At 35.0% G+C, this 17,730-nt stretch overlaps 1 protein-coding gene across 1 annotated transcript in view; it reads left to right on the forward strand.

The window, feature by feature from the left end:
- Positions 1 to 16,883, forward strand: part of UBE3C (ubiquitin protein ligase E3C) — an 86,765-nt gene extending 69,882 nt beyond the window's left edge. Inside the window, exons 20-23 of the mRNA XM_026069255.1 lie at positions 6,095 to 6,283; positions 6,382 to 6,448; positions 7,339 to 7,469; positions 13,008 to 16,883. Of these exons, the coding sequence (XP_025925040.1) occupies positions 6,095 to 6,283; positions 6,382 to 6,448; positions 7,339 to 7,469; positions 13,008 to 13,178 (558 nt within the window). The 3' untranslated portion in view covers positions 13,179 to 16,883. The remainder of the gene's footprint in view (positions 1 to 6,094; positions 6,284 to 6,381; positions 6,449 to 7,338; positions 7,470 to 13,007) is intronic.
- Positions 16,884 to 17,730: the final 847 nt, after the last annotated feature.

Consider the following 17,730-nt stretch of genomic DNA (forward strand, 5'->3'; position numbering starts at 1 on the left):
CAGAACTAATTGATTCTTCAGCGTTTTTTTGTATTTGAATGCAGCAAGTTACTTTTTATATTTCACTTCAACATCATAATAAGCCTCATATAGATAAATATTTTGTCTGGTGTTTGACTCATGTAATCATTGCATACTAATTAATTGTGTCAAGGTAAGGCTAATTCACTTTGGGAAAAGAGCTTAATTTGCACTCTTTACGTCAAATGTACATTATCTCTAGTTTTCAGCTAAACAACCACTTTAGTGTCTAATAAATTAGTGCCAATAAATGCATCATAAATCTACCAYTGTAAATAGCTGTCCTTGTGACAGTGTCCATCCAGCAATTGTGGCACAAAAGCATTATCTGCAATGAAAGACACATTCAGAAGCGGCACTATTGCCTCTGTCAGTAGTAGAAGGTAGAATTTCTATTATCAGTATATTGATTCCAATCCTGTAATGTGCTTTTAGATCCCATTAAACTCTTGTAAAAGTGCATTCACCAGAAGTTGAAAAAGGTACTTAATAATTTGCACATTAGACCTGCTAATTAGGGGAGCTATGCAGTCAACCATTTTTCCCCAAATAGCTTTAGCTTTTGATAAAGAACCAGGTAATGCAGTGATGTTGCAGCAGCTGTTGGATTAGCTGCATAAAATGGTAGCCAGTAAAAAGTCTCTAAAGAATATCAGTTATATATTTAGTTACAGATTCCTTCAAGTAACTGTATTGTATATTTTAATTTTTCCTTTTATCTTGTAGGTTAGAAGGTGATAAAATGCTTATAATAAGCTTAAGTTAACAAGTTCAAGAAAATACCTTCTCTTCTTCGGACCTCTTACTCCCTTACACTTTCCTCTCTCTCACACTTTCTCTCTTTCTCCCCCCCCAATGAGGAAGGCAAGTTTTGTGTCTGTCCTGGGAATGAGAGGAAGAGATTCAAATATGTACTGCTACTCCTTCAAAAACATTAGGTTCTGTACTCAGAATCTTCTCAAACAATGATTCTTGAGATTATATGGATCAGAACAGTCTGAATGTGCTCAGAAGACTCCATAAATGAAGGCCTTCATAAACAAATCCCTAGAAAAGCACTTTAATATATGAGGCAGCGGTTTCTGTGAAATCCAAATAGTATCGAAGTTGATCTCAAGATAACCCTTTTTTAGTTTTTTAAAGTAGATGCAAATGCCATTTCTGTTATTGAAAATATATTGACTGACAATAGGAGAGTTCTTTGCCTTTAAATTCTTGAGAGAAAATTTTGAAGCCTTAAAAATGATTATGAAATCTTTTGTCCTGGCAGCTTCTTTACTAGGATACAGTGGCTTGGATGAATGATTCTGGAGGTTTTTCAGAAGCAAAATATTTAAGTTGATACTGATCCTTCTCAGGCAGATTTATAACACTTATGGCAAATGCATTCTTAGGCATTCAAATGCAAAATCCTACCAGGGACTCCTGCCTGAACATCTGGAAGGCATATGCTAGGGAAAGAAAGAAAAGCTTTATTTACTTATTTTCAGAATAGTGAAAAAATTTAGGGATCATCTGGACAAAAGTGACCAGAGACCAAGAAAAGGGGTAAAATATTCTCTTTTGTACCATGAACAGGCTTGTAGGAGTTCTTAACCTTATCTCAGAGTGCTTTCTGAAATTGCACCAAATGYGTGTCTTCAGTCTTCAAACATAACAAAGCTCTTCATACTTCAGAATACCTAGGTGAAAGGTCCCTTATTCTTTCCTAAAGTATTTCCCACTTTACTCTCCAAGTATTCCCCTTTTTTCCATTAGCCTGGGAAGCAGCTGCCACTGCCAGATTTGTACGTGGAGCACCTAGCATTAAGTTCCTCTGCCAGTAGAGACTTCCCATTGCCTGCCTGTAATCACATTACAGAGCTGCTTTGTGTGACAGATTATTCTCCATGAGCCAGAAAATTAATTTCCTGAATTGATTTTGCTTGGCCAATTGCATGTTTTTCACTAAGCTTTTTTGATTTTATTGTGACTGTTTATTTCAGTATTACTCTGATGTCTGAAAACTTATTTGCAGTAAGTATAATAGTGTAACTCAATGCTCACCTGAACCCAGGCACTTGAATGCCAGCATACAGAAAATACAGGGATTTACTTGTTTTTTACAAACCTTAATATTTGTATGTTTAAATAGGAATATAAATGTAAGTTGGGCACATTTTCTGGAAGTAGGTTCTCACGGAAACATGTAACTGAATTTATAGCCAAGAGAAACATTAGTGCTTAAGAAGTGCATGCAACAGTTGTTTGAGGTGTATCTAACCATGAATTTTGGAGGCCTGATGCAAAACTTATGTGCACATTTCTACAAGTAGGGAAGTAGCTTTTCTTGCAGATTTTTAAACGTGATATTTTTCTATCCCACATTGATATTTTTCCTTCATTTTAAAGATATACTGTGTCAGCACGGACTAGAATTCAATTATCTGTGGTATTATCTGAATGTTCCAAATACCTATTATCTAAATAAGATGTATACTTTCTTGATTGCTTTTTAAATATATTATTTTGATAACTAACCAAATTTAAATGAAATTGGTTTGATTTTTCTTTTTAATTTAGAGTTACAAAATAGAAATTAGGTGATGATGTAAGTATGCATATTTTGAGGAAGTTTTCTATTCTCTCACCTCCTGCATAACCTGTGTTACTATTTTGCACCATCTAGTGGTAAAATTGAACGGATGAAAATAAAATTCAAGCTGGTAAATCTTTTAAGACATGATAGATTGTGTTGTGACCTTTTTGAAGAGGAACTGTTTAACAAACATTCCTGACATTTAGAATTGAGTGGGAGTTCTACAGTAGTACGATTAAAACACTGTGAAAATAAACAATGAGTGAAAAGTGAACTGCACCTAGATTAATCATAGTTTTATTGCCAGCCCAAACTTTAGCATTTTCTGTCTTCTGCTTAACATCCTTCTTACTCTTTGTGGCATAATGTATTTATTATTCCTGCTACATTTGTCCTTTTTCTCTCAGACTGTGGTGGTACTATGACACAGTGCTGGTAGAATTAATCTCACATTTACAAACTCTGCGAATGGGTAGTGAGATCACAGGAAAACTCTGTGAGATTCTGTTAACTGAATGCTGTAGTTTTATCTGTGGCATGGGCAGTTACAGTGTCGGTAGGGTTTTTTTGCCGTGAATTGTTGCTAGATCAGAAACCAAGATTTGCTACTTTGAATAAAAATGCAAAAACAAAAGCAAAAAAAGTGTTTTTTTTTTCTTTTTTATATTTTTCCTATTTTCTTTTAAACAGTAGTCCAAAAGAATACAGCACTTTCTCTCTCAGATTTGCAGTATGAGCATTGCAGGGAGAGAAAATAGCTTTCATTAGACAATTGATACACCTTTCCCTATATCCTTAGACCACCATAATTATAATGCAAACATAAGCATAAGTTGCTTTGTGTCCTGCCCTCTATTTAGTGGCTTGCATGGAAGGTTAGCAATTTGGATTCTAGTTCACCAAGTGCAGGGATGAATGCTAAATACAGTGGTTTCTAGAACTCCCTGCCAGTAGTTCCCTTTTACCATTTTAGAAAGAAAGTCGGTTTGAGCATCTCTCTACGTAAATACTGAGAGACCTAACAAAAAATGTGGTATGCAAAAAGAATAATAACTATTAGTTTGTTTATTGATGGTGCACATATTTTTAAGAGAAACTTGGTAAGTTAGGTGCTATAAATATGCTTTAGTATGCCTGAATTCAATGTGCTCTTCAGAGAGAGAAATTTTATTTGGTGAAGCAGTGACAAAAGAACAGGTAATGATGCAGTTGTGATATATATGGATATATATGTATGGATATAATTGGAGAAGGAAAAGAAGCTATAGGACAATATTGTTTAAGCTACAGGACAATATTGAACTTTCAAGAAGAATGGATATTAACCAACTTTACCTATTGGACTGGAACTGGAAATTATAATGTTTCTAATCATTAGATGAGTGAAATTATTGACAAACTTCCTAGCAACAGTACTAAAAGGGTAGCAGGTAGAACATGGCAAGTTTCTAACCAGCGTGGTTACCTGCAGTATCAGGAGAGAAAGCTGGGCAACTTCTCATCAGATGTTTCATTTGTGGTCTGGACAATATCCCCTACCTTTCTAAATACTCCTTGGGGACTTTATCAGGAAAAGAGTCCACCTCAGGCCAGTTAGTGCAGACTGGTTCATGTCTGCCATGTACGGGGCTGTACCCTCCGGAGCAGGCAGCTGCGCCACACACCAGGCTCTGCAAGGGGTGGGCCTGGAAAAAGCTGTCCTGTCGGTTGTGTCCATGAGTCTTGGTGAAGGGGACTCGCTCAGAAGAGAGCAAACCCATGTGTGCAGTGCGGGTTGCCACGTGATCAGGGCACAACACCGAGCAAGCGAGATTGACACCTTCATTTTATTTAATTCTTCAGGGAGAAGGACTTGAACATAGCAATTCCCACACGCAGAGGTGATGTGTAATATTGGTGAGTTCTTTACTGTAGGCTTAAAAAAATTGAGAAGCTTGCAGCTGAAGAATTAAAGTGGGAAGTACGACATATTTTTAACACTCATGGTAATTCAGAATTGGCCTAATTTATCAAGGGAAGTGGTAAATACTCCATCATACGGAGTCTTTATAYCAGGATTGCCTGTCTCTCTAAAAAATGTGTTCTAACTCATCTGTGGATTTATTGAGTTAAATACAGGAATCTCTATCTAGAATTCTCTGGCCTGTGTTATCTGGGAGGTCGAATAACAGATCTTAATGTTCTCTTCTGGCCTTAAAAATCTATGAATCAGTAAAAATGTGAATGCTCAAAAGTGCTACAGATTTTTCATCGTAACACTTTGCGTTTTGCTTAGTACTGGAACAGCTCACATTTTTAGGTAGCATGTTACAAAAGAAGCTATTCACAATTTATGTTTAATTCTCTGTGTTGTAAAGATGCGATCATTACCATAGATCAAAATGCATACAGTTTGCTAACAGTTGGGAAAAAAAAATCCCTGACTTCAGAGTGTAGAAAAATAAACTTTTTCTTAAGGTTTGAGAAGGTGAACACATCTCAGTTTTTCATTTTTTTTAATCCTCTTTTTAGTACTCTCTTCTTATTGGGCTACTCAGCAAAACTAGGCTCTTGTAGTAAAAAAATGTAGAATATGTAAAGATCATTAATGTTTTAACAACTACTACCCATGATCCTATTGTAAATTGTTTTGCATCTTAGTACAGTGACAGTATCTTTGKTTTTTTTACTATAAATTCTTCCATGCTGATTTATCTTGATGTCCTTGAAGGACAAAAGCTAAGCTTCTCGGTAGAATGATAAGATTTAGGTCTTTTTTTTTTTTCTTTTTCCTTCTTTTTTTTTTGTTTTTTTGAAAGTACTGAACATGTGTAAGTTAGCTTTACAGCAGTATGAATTTTGAATGCTTATCATTCTGTAAATCACCTCTGTATCAGAATCTTAATTTTGACTCAGAGGGTACTGTTTTTAATAATGTGATTCTGCAGAGTTCACTTGCACCAAACAGTTCAACAGAAGAATATAGCCAGTCAAGCTGAGCTTTCCTAATTCAACTGGAAGGAAACAGTGATGTGTGAGCCTTGTGCTTCTACAAGCTACTCTATATCCCAGGGCACTTACTAGCAGCAGTGAACCTAGGGGAAAGCTCACATTGGTTTTACCAAGGGGAAGATTTCACCTCAGTTTCTGTTTGATTTGCAATGGTGAATTTAGCGTTAAACATCATCTCTTACAAATGAGCTCTGATACTGCTGAATCTACTTACCTTCTGGTAATAGACCACAGGGCCACGTGGTCAGTTCTATGTACTTGCAGCTGAAGGGCTTGCTCTGAAAACTGGGCACCATGCACTGTTCTCTTGCACTTATGAGTAAACAGAAAATAACTACACTTGTAATAATCTTTTATCTTATTTTGAGGTGAATATTCTTGAGTATATTCTAGTTACTCTCAAGTATATAAATCACTTACTGGAATGTTTCGCAGTTTGGTTTTCCATTTGCAGCACACCGAATTAAAGTTTACCAAGATTTATGAAAATTGTTATGTTTATAGGTGGTTGAGCTGAAGCCAGGTGGAAAAGATATTCCTGTCACCAGTGCTAACCGAATAGCATACATCCATCTGGTGGCAGATTACAGATTAAACAAACAAATTCGACAGCATTGCCTTGCTTTCCGTCAGGGGCTGGCCAATGTTGTGAATCTTGAATGGCTTCGAATGTTTGATCAACAGGAAATACAGGTATTTTTGCTTAAAACTCCTAAAACATTTATTTCAAACTGCAAAGAAACATTTAATTTCTGCCTGTAATGTAATTGACCTATTTACTTTACTGTTAGGTTTTGATATCTGGTGCCCAGGTTCCTATTAGTTTGGATGATCTTAAATCTTTCACAAACTATTCAGGTGAGTATATTTTACTTAAATAAAAAATGTGTTATGACTGATTCAGGAATAAATAAATTTGCTTTTCAACCTAGCTTACTTTTTAAAAGAAGTTTTAGGGTCCTTGTGGCTAGCCTTGCTGGCCAAACTCTCTAGATAGCTGCCTGAATTTCAAAAGGTTGGGAAAAAATAACACCAGATTTTWTAAATGTGGGGATATATAGGTATGCGGTTTATTGTATTCATGCACTTAAATACCAGTTTGCAGACAGATAATTAGAGAACATGTAATTTTCTAACTGGAAGTTAGTCAGTGGTTGTGTCTAGCTGCCCTCAAATTAAGTCTGCAAACGATTTGAGGATGGTTGTTTCTACCAACACATTCAGATACTTTATCATTTCTCAGAAAGCCTGAGGGACTGCTTATATTCTTTCCCTGTTAGAAATGCTTAATTCATTTTCCCTGTATTCATCATGAATGTAACCAAAGTGTAGCTAACATATCGTAAGTTCGCATCCTAGCTTACCTCAAAGTAAGTTGGCTTATGAAATAACCTCCTGAGTCTTGCACATTTTGCGAATTCTTGCAGTGAATGACAATAATCCATAGTTCCTAGATAAATACTAAAACACTAAACTAAATAAAACTAACTTAAAATAAACAAGTAGGGTTCAGTGGAGAAAACTGCAGTTAAGAAGTTGAGGTRGATGGTATGTCTAAGATAAACAATGAATGAGAAACTCTAAAAATGTAATGCTCGAAGAGATCTGTAGATAATGGAGGTCAGCCATGTAAGCCTGCTGCTTTTAATATTCTCCCCAAGCTTTTAAAAATTGATGCTAGGTTTTCCAAAGGGTTTCTTTCTTATATAAAACTATTCTATCTTTAAATCATATAAATCTCATCATAGGTGGCTACGCAGCAGACCATCCTGTAATAAAAATATTTTGGAGGGTTGTGGAAAGCTTCACTGATGAAGAGAAACGCAAACTACTCAAGTTTGTAACAAGCTGCTCTCGACCRCCTCTTCTGGGGTTTAAGGTATATGTCTTCGTGAATTTTGCTTTGTCGATTTCTGTAAATATTAATATGACAGTTGTGATATAAGCTTTATTTGTCTGTAGGAATTTAAAATATGAGAAAAATGTCCCTTTCTGACTACAGATAACAGCTTCAATGTTTGCGCTTGGGTATAATGAGTATAGTTTTAAAATATTTCAAGAAATATGAAGTAGGCCTAAAAAAGCATTCATTATAGCATTGGTTAAAATGCTTGCTCTTTGTCATGAAAGATCCTTGCAGCCATGCTTTGACTGTGTTTCATATTAATGAATAGAAGCAGTATTGCCACCACCTTCAAGGAAGAGATTGAGTTAAGAGTAATGTCTTCAAAATTGGGCAAAGGAGGACTTGGGATATATCAACAGCTATTAAATAAAAGCATTTGAAGCTGGAGATTTATTTCTTATGTTTCCTTTGGGTTAGCATTTGTATGTTTATAAGATTATTCCTTATATCTAAGTATTTTGCTACTATCTTTAGATTGATATTTACAGTGAACCTTAAGCATGAAGAAAATTTTGGTTTACTGTTTATAAAACCAAAGAGAGACCAAAGCAAGTTGAAAACATTTTGAAATTAAATTCTGGGTATACTCTAACCGGAAGTTTCAGTTGGGCTGCAAAATTCTGGCTAAGAATTGGCCTTGGGCATCATTTCCTCAAGAAATATGGGAACGTTCAATGCTTTTCTGCAATTCACTGGAAAGTATAAATCACTTAATAGCAACACCATCAGTTTTAGTGTGGTGCTCAACAGCATATTTACTGTTGTACTATTTAATAAATTAATACAAAGGTGAACTTATCTGGATCATAAATACAGACATTGTTTCATGCAATTGCTTACAAGTAGAAATATGATGAGTTGCTTTGTTTAGCTTCCTTAGATGTGTTGCTAAACAGAGTTAAAGGACTTCTCACATTATAAGATAGTGTGATGTAATATTTAATTAGCAATGGATAGTAACTGATTTTCTATGTTTATTAAGTAAAACAGGTAGAGGAACCCATAACAGATGAATGCAAGTTTTGTGTGAGCGCTGAAGTTTTTTTTAGCATTAGTATAATTTTACGAAACAGCTATACCTTACTCTATTATATAGTGGTATGAATGAGCATTTTCTCATCATATAAATATTTCAGGGACAGATACTAACATTTTATATAGGAACAGGAATTTCAGATGTGTGTAATAGCCTGGAGGTGGAGACAATATATTTGGAATTTTACACAATTTTTTCTTGCATCATAGACTGAAAGTTCATTCTGAAATAGTTAGCATTTAAAGTTTCAAGTTTGTAATTGAAAGACAAATATTAGAAGAATTTCTGTCTCTCATCTCTAGGAATTGGGCACTTTTCCTGTGGCCAGGGGTGACACATGATAAAGATGTCCCATGTAAAGAACACAGCCAAAAAATGCACCTTTCTCTCCCCACCCAACTCTTAGATATCTGTATTATTTATCCATTTTTCCCTTACTGAATTAAGCAAACTTAATACTTAACTTAATACCTACAATTACTTAATACTTACAAACTTAATACTTTCTAAACTTCTAATGATTTACTTTTTTTCTTAAATACAAATTTCTGCTGGAAAACAGAAAACATTCCGGTATTGAAATCCCAGAGTTATCCATTACAGACCCCAGCCACCTGAATGATTTATGATATCTAAAAGCATTAGTAGGTTGCCATACAGGATGTGGATTTTTTTTTTTTTTTTTTTTAAAGGCTGTAGAGCAATTTCAAAGCGGAGGAGTTTTCACTGCCGCATTCTGCAGGGAAGAATGGCCTTTACAGCTTTAAATCCTGCTACATGCATCTATGCCCGTAACCTCCCCCTATGCCCTTATGCTGCAACCTAACATTGTCGTCCTTCCTCAGTCTTGTTTATTTTGCTATTGTTTATAAGCTGATAGGGGGATGCGGATGCAGCACTGCCACTGCAGTGCATGGACATTTCAACCTGATGTGGGGCATAATAATTCTGTAACCCTTTATGCAGTCTCACCCTCCTCATAATCCCTTCAGCTGTTGTAGCCAATTCTGTGCCATGATGTTAAAATATGGATTGGCAACATACCCTCCAACTTAAATGTCTATGATCTGTAGCTGAGCTAGACTCATATAGGCACCTAGAGGAGGAATGGGCACCTTGAGTCAGTAATTTAATTTGACTGTTCTGCATGTCTACTTCAGGATGAAATGAATCCCTTTAACAATAAGGTGAGCTTAGGGTGACTAGATTTGGATATGGAGACAGTGGAAATGGCTGTTTAATGATATGAATGCAATCTAAGGTATTAGTTGATTGATTACTTAAAAGCCTGCAAGTATTACTGTTAAACTCTCCAGTCCTGTGTGAATATCACTGTGCAGTCTCCTTATTCTAGCAGCAAACAGGATTGGATAGCACAGGGGGAAGAAGAAAACTGTGGGATGAGATCAAGATGGATAGAACAGGGCATAGTTAAAAATCAGTCATGTAATGAAGGGAGAACTGGGAAACAATTGTGTGGGAACAAAGTAAAAGTCTAAATTTATTAACTGCCTTTTTAATTACAAGAGAGAGCAGGAGATGCAGATGTAAACTCCCCAGTTCTGAGGCAGCCATGTGACATTGGAAGAGATGTCGGAAATGACTCCAAAATCTAAAAACATTAAGGCCGACAGTGAGACATTAGAAGCAGGATGTAGTGAGGCCAAATGTGTAAAGTAGAGGAGTGTGTGTACTTTGGAAGTGGGCCACAGCCTGGCTTTTTAGCATACTTGGTTAGGAAAAATGGAAGTAAAATAATCATAGCATTTTCAGCGTGGTAGCAAAAAGTTAAAAGAACAATTCACTATAGAATGGGCTTGAAAGCTAAACCACATGCAACAGTCTTGGCAAAAGAAAGCAGAGTGAAAAGGCTTTCCTGCTGCTTTACTGGACAGCACTGAGCAGAAGTTGGGTGCACAGCAATGCAGTTGCATCCTGTTAACGTGGGTTTGCTGACAGACCAAGGGACCGAGGACTGTTCATCAGACTGACAGTTTCAGGGGCTCCATAGAAACAGTAAGATGCAAATGTTTGCCAGAAAAGGAAATGGGCAACTGGTATTGTTGTGAGCAATAATGTTTCGGTAGCCTATGGCAATATGTTGTTTAGAGCTTTGAAGGTGAAGCCGTGGAAGTGCTATCACCAGCCAATAACTGTCTGAATTTCTTTGAGGGTAGACTTTAACACAAAATATCTTTTAAAATTGTTTGCAGTTTGGATACTACATTTTTCTGTGAGGAACACAATTTCTGGTTCTCATTCTAAAATCTTCTGCATACTCAACTGTAGAACTGTCACATTTTGTTAAAGTTAGTGCATGTTAATTTAAGATAAAGAAATGTCTTGACATTCATAGCTTACAGATAGCACAGTCTAGCTTTGCATCATTAAAAAATTTAGAACTCTCACTGCCAGATTCAGACTCAGAATAACATTTGCTAAAGCTAATTAAAGTTTAATAAGTTTAATAAATGTGATTGTTACGGATAAAAAAAATCATTAATGTGTGGTTGAAAACTGTTAAGTTCCAATCAGGCCACATAATAAATGGATGATGCTTTTCAATTCCAAACTATTGCAGTTTCCCACTGTACAGTATTTAATTATGCAACAAATGGTGCCCTTGGCATGACATTTCAATTTAGAACTTCATTTTTCCATTTTTAAAGCTAAAGTAGGGGAATTCAATTAGCATTTTGAAAGGAACACTAAAAATGCAGCATTCTAGCCATGAAATACATTTTAAGGCCTCCATTTGAACAATAATTTAGCTTAAAGTCTCATTGACCTTCTGCCTTTGGAGCTGGGATTTTTTTCCAGTTTCTAAAATCAGAACTGTTATAGCTCAGCAAGCATCTGATGAAATGAATACTCTCTTGCCAGCAAAAGCAGTGCTCTAGATGTTAAAAAAAAAAAAAAAAAGTCTTTTGCACTATCATCTTTCTCAGAAGAAGAAATTAGATTTATTAAAATAATTAAAACATTACATATAAAAATGTCTGTTCCTCAGATCCATGCTTATCACATCAGAAGAATAAGAAGGTTTTGACAAATTTATATCATTACAGACTCATTATGCACATCTGTATCATCCCAATAACTGCTGAATGATTTTATAATCTTTTAGCACCTGAAGAAATGCACAATGTAATTGCTTTAAGTAAAGTTGGCTCTTTATTTGGAGAATATGAAGTATCTCTTGATTCAGAATATTATAACCACAGTAGTGTGTATACTTGCTTAATCTTACACATGAACAGATCCAATGAATTCATTAGTACTGTTTGTCTCCAAATTCATAAATTTTAGGCATGCTGAAAGATTAGTTTACACTGAAATTTCTTTAGGGAAAGAACTGCCTTTAACCTGAGTATTGGATAATAACAGACACGTTGAATTTAACAGTGAAAATTATGATGATTATATAGTGTGGTGTGTAGAAGGAAAATGGTGGTTTGATACTCACCCAGACTTGAAGAATGTATTTTATATATCTACAGTATGCTAACAAACTAAAGCTCAAGAAGGAACACTGAAAGGGTATGTTTGATAATGCCTTGTTTGGGATTTTCCTCTGGATGCCAGAGAAAGAAAGTGACATGGTAACATGAATTTATCAAATTTCTGTTTACAGCCTGCCTGCTCATTAACGCTCTCTTCCTCTTCAGGGCATCACTTTAACATGACAAGTAAATGCTCATATAGAATTTGTGCATAAAAGCAGGATACTTTTAAAGTCTAACATAAAAATGTTCAAATCAACTCAGCACATTTCTTTATTAGCAAGAGCAAAATTGTTTTTGTTGGTATTTTTGTGTCCACTGAAACAATGCCAAAATGGGAAGAAAAAACAGAAAGTAACTCTCAGAAGAAACTATGTCATTATACCATGCAAAGTGAACTTCAAACATGGCAGAACATCCTTTTCCATTCATCTCCATTACTTCAGTGGTCTATAGTTCCCTGTGTTAAGCATGTATTTTGCACTGTGAGAAAACTTCAGTGTAACTGGAATCTGTCATTTACTTGTTCCTACAAAATAACCAGCATCCGTGTGCATTTGGAAGGCTTTGTAAGAAAAGTCTGAAGTTGTCATGAATCATTTGTTTCTCTCAAATGCAATAAAAATCTTTTTGCATGCGGTTGTACTACTTTTATCCATATCACACTTCACTGCTTTTTTAGCACCATGTATTTGCAGAATAGAGTGTATGAACAATAACATTTTTTCCCTCAGAACCAGATAAAACAGCTTTGTGTTTTGCAATATAATGGATTTTGATGGGTGGGGGAGGTGCTACACAATTCAAGGGCTTTTGGGGGAAGCTAGGAATAAAAATGCCTTTTGAATATGTCATTGTGACTGATTTTAATCTAAGCATTTATTTCCTGGATGTCTGTGCCAGCTGTTATGGGTTAGATTTTTGGCCTGTATATATTTTTGATACGTTTTTTTTCCTGTTGCTTTTTTTCAGGAGTTGTATCCTGCATTTTGCATTCACAATGGAGGATCTGATTTAGACAGGCTACCCACTGCCAGTACCTGCATGAACTTGCTGAAGCTTCCTGAGTTTTATGATGAAAATCTTATGCGGAGCAAGCTTCTTTATGCCATTGAATGTGCTGCTGGATTTGAACTAAGCTGAGTTGAACTGATGCTTACGCAGATGATCTGCAGAGGAACTAACCAGTGCCTACTCCATAAGCAGCACCCATACCCAAGCAGTTTTAAGGGAATTCTGTCTAGACTTCTGCAGCTCTTGTGTCTGATCAAATGCCCTCAAATAGGTTTCATTTTTTAAACACGATTTGTTAGTTAGCTTTCATTAATTAATATTACATTGACACTGCTTTATGATTCAAACTAATGAATGCTGTGTGCAGTGTGGCTGTTTTCTGTGTTTACGCGAAGAAAGAGCACATTTAAAGAACAGTGACATCTCAGTAAAATTAACCAAAGATGAAGCTTTGGCTTTGTGCTGTTCAAATATAAATAACTTCACAAACTGGCAATAAAGTTGTATACCATGCAGCACACTGGGATGAGACAGGGCTAACATCCTGTCATTAATCTTTTAGATGGAAGTGAAGCAGATGTTTGCAAATATCCCAGAACTGAGGTTGAAAATGCTCGTTACTGATAACCCAACATCTTTACTTACGTGGTAGAATTGTTTACAAACTGTAGTTGTTGCAATTAAGACAGAACTGATTTTGTTTTATACTACCTTCCCTCAAGATGGTAGGCACTGAGATAAAAACATTTATAAACAATATTTTATTTGTGCTTTCTGAAATACCTTTGAGAAATCGGATTCACATGCTTATTTTGAGTTCAACTTTTGGCTGCATCATTATCACTTGAACACTGTCGTAAATGGATGTGACTATCCATGTTTTCTCTGTTCTGTTTCTGTCTTCTGTGCCTGTACAGTTTTTTTTTTTTTAATGTATCAGACTCCTATTGCATACCCAGTACATACAGAAGTCATGACTTTGGAAAAATATACATGTAACAACTATTAAAATTATTTGAACCAAAGTTATCAGGCTTTATCTTTTATATTTGAAGCCTGTGGTGTTCACATTCCTTTTCCCTACCATTTCTTTCCATCTTAAATATCATATCTTTGCTATAGACACTAGTCAAATTCATTATTTTTTGTGATTAAACAGCTTTCGTATCCATCTGCCTGCAGTATTTCTGCTAAGAAAAGTAGGTGGGAATATGCTGCTTAATATAATTTGATTGCTGGGAAATATTTGGTTTCATATGGAAGGAACTGATTCTCTAGTAATAGGCACATCATTGGGTATTCATATGTAAACTGCAGTCAACTTAAAAAAAAGAATTACAGTTCAAACTGTAAGATTCATAAACAAGTGTGTCCCTCTGAACTTTAGTTTTATATTTTAAATCATCAGAATTTGCAATCAGATTTGTATTCATCTCTTATGCAAAAAAACTATTTTGCTGTTACTGGAAACTGTTTGATTTCATATTTAATAAGCAGTAACCAGCAATATCCTTTTAAATGTGGGGAAACTGAGTGATTTTAAGATGTTTACTAGTATCCATATAAAAATGTATAATTTCTTAATTCGGGTAATAAATGAAGTGTTAAAATACTATTTGTAGTCCTGATGTACAGAAATAAAATGATTGGTTTTCTTTTTGGTTTTGCATTAGGCTTTTTTATTTATGTTAAATGTTACATACCAACCTATTCTTTACCCCAAAATTGGTTTCTTGTATATTTTTCTACATAAATTATGAAACATATAAATAAGATGAAAAGAAATCAGTAATAGTGCAACTGCCTCCTAATAGCAAAACCTGAATACTTCTTTCACATAGCATTATTTATTTTATAAGCTAATGCTTTAAATATTTTGAAATTATTTTTCAATTCCCTTCTTTTGCTACACTGATAGTGTCGTATTTGTATGTTGTAAAATGCAAATTAAAATTTTCTATTAAATATCTGTATTTTGAAGATTGTGTTGGAGTCATGCCACATAATCATCATAATGTATAATTTCTGCTTTTGTAAAAGGAGACAGTGCATACTATTCTTATCTATTACCATGACCACAAGTTCAACAGAGAGGATGGGATGAAGATTTTCAGATAGGTGTATAGTCATGTAAATGGAAGAATCATGCAGTTGTACAAAACTTCAGTAGAGGCTTTGAGCTCACTGAAAATACTCAGACTTTTTAATTTTTTCAGTATCTAGGACTTACTGATCTTGTTTCAGATATTCTGTACATTGAGTATGAAATTCTGACATATTGAATTCAGTGGGATTGTAGCCTGAATTTCATTTTATGCTTTAGGTCAGCAGGAAATCTGTGCTGCAACAGCTTGCACCGCTTTTAGTATCCAGACTGCAATAAGAGGAGGATCGGGGCTTCCTTTGGCAACAGATGTTTTTACTTCTGACTGTCAACTATTTTTGTACAGTCAGGATGAAGTATGAGTCCCTACTTTTCAAAAATCTATTGCTGGATATTTTAAAGAACCAGAGATGGAAGTATGAGAAATAATACAGGTATAGCTAATCATGTCCTGAAGAGCTAAGTGGTGTAGATGATCTCTCATGTAGCTCTTACATAGCAAGCATTGCTTATATATGAAAACGGATTTTCTGTTTTTTAAAACACAAGCAAACTGTCTCCCAGTTACGATGCTCTCAGAGTTTAGATAGACAGGAAGCATTTTGCATGTAACCTCAACTGATGCTGTAGTTTTTGATCATCAGAATTATGGCAGTACTAATTATGGTTTTACAGTTATTTTCTGTGCAAGACAATCCTTCCTTAATTTCTGTACTTCAGTGTTTTGTCCTCCTATTTCAGTACTTGCCTTTTGAAAAATAATAGCATTTTCTGATTCTTTTGCAAATAACTAAGAGAACACTATACATTTGCAAACCATTTTAAAAACATTTTTGTCAAAGTTTATCTTTAAAATGGAGGAGAATGCGAACTCTTCATGTCTCCACAGGAATAAAATTGGCACTTGGTCTGTTTATCTTGGTGAGAATTTCTCTGCATGTAAGTTTAATCCTATTAAGTGGTCTTTAAAAAAGAACTGAAATGATCTTCCATGTTAGTTAATTTCTGTTGCTTTCCATCATGCCCTGGTTCCACAGTTGTATGAATCTTGCAAAACTGATTCTTCATTTCCAGGGAGGATTTATGTCAACACACAGGAAGGATTTGGCCCCAGCTTCATAAGTTAACAAATGAGCTGGTAGAAATTTGATTTGAGCAACAAGGATATCTTTGGTTATTTTTGTATGGGGTGCTCCATAATTCAAATAAAATGAGTTTCCTGATGCTATTAGCAGCAGTCCGGACTGTTTGTTTTGGCATCACCTAAGTAAATCTAGCAGAAACATCCTAATTTGATCTACAAAGGGGTTTGGAACTCAAAATATTTTAACAAGGCCAGTGAGCTAATGCTAAAATTCAGTTTATTTAAACCAAAAGCTATTTGTAAAATGCCAGTGAGCCAGCACTTACTCTTTCCACCACTGAAAAATAATACAGCACAGAAACAAAAAAGAGCTGTTTTTCTTGGAATGTTTTGTTGAAGCTGTAATTTTTTTGTTTTGTATTTATAATTATATGCAAAAACTTTGAAACATATTTGCTCATATACATGAATCTGTGTTAATAAGAATTTGTGATGTAAATGCTTATTACTATTTTTTTTTTTTCATGATGCTTTGCCTGTCAGTGAAAGAGAGAAGAAATGAACATGGTCTGTAAAACTGATCAGGATATCTATATTTTTATTGACTTCTGCTTTTGTGAATAAAACAATTTGAGTTTTCTCGAAACTTTGCAGAAACACTTTTTTCTTTTGTTTTTGCAATAAATTTGGCATTTTCTGACTAAAGTTTGACAGTACTGGAATGGGTTTTAAAAGGGAAGCTAATATAAACCCTTGGTCTTGAAGTTACCACTGCTTCATGATGATTTGTAACTTCAATTTTCAAGCTCTAAAGTTCCCACTCTGCAGTCAAACTGCATCTATAAGGTTTAACTTTGTTTCAGTGTGTCTTTCAAAAAACTTACTTAAGATCAGTGACCCCCCCTTGAAAAATATCTTCAGAATCTTTGGAAAGAACAAAACTCCCTTCTTCCATGGATGAAAATATGAGAAACTATAATTCACAGTGAAGAATATTACTCTGTCAGCAAGCAAGTACAAAAACATCTCCTTCAGCTTCTTCTGGATTTTCTCTTGCAGTATATATGTGGATCCCTCTGAAGGTGTAATTTAATTTCTCTCTCCTTTGACATTTACAGTTATCTGCTTCTCTTTGCTTTTCTTATTTTTCCTGTAGCTAAACACACTTCTAATTCCTCAATGACATTTATAAAGTTAGTATTGCGCATGCTTATTTTGGAATGCTTTCAAATGGCCCTGTATATTCTTCAGTTACTATGCCACTAAAAATGTGGTTTACAGAAAATTATCAAAAACTGATCTTGTAAGGCACTTCATAATTTAGATAAAGGTAACATGAATAGAACACAAATGCCCAGATTTGGAGGTATTTCTGTATGTACCTAGTAGTCTTGTAAAGCTAGTAAAATTTCTGATGTGCACAGAAAGACAACACAAGGCAAAAAGTGGTAACACCAGTTGAATACATTTCACAGAATCACAGAATGGTTGAG

Source organism: Apteryx rowi, unplaced genomic scaffold (assembly GCF_003343035.1).
Source record: "Apteryx rowi isolate R43461 unplaced genomic scaffold, aptRow1 scaffold_29, whole genome shotgun sequence".
Classification (NCBI taxonomy): Eukaryota; Metazoa; Chordata; class Aves; order Apterygiformes; family Apterygidae; genus Apteryx; species Apteryx rowi.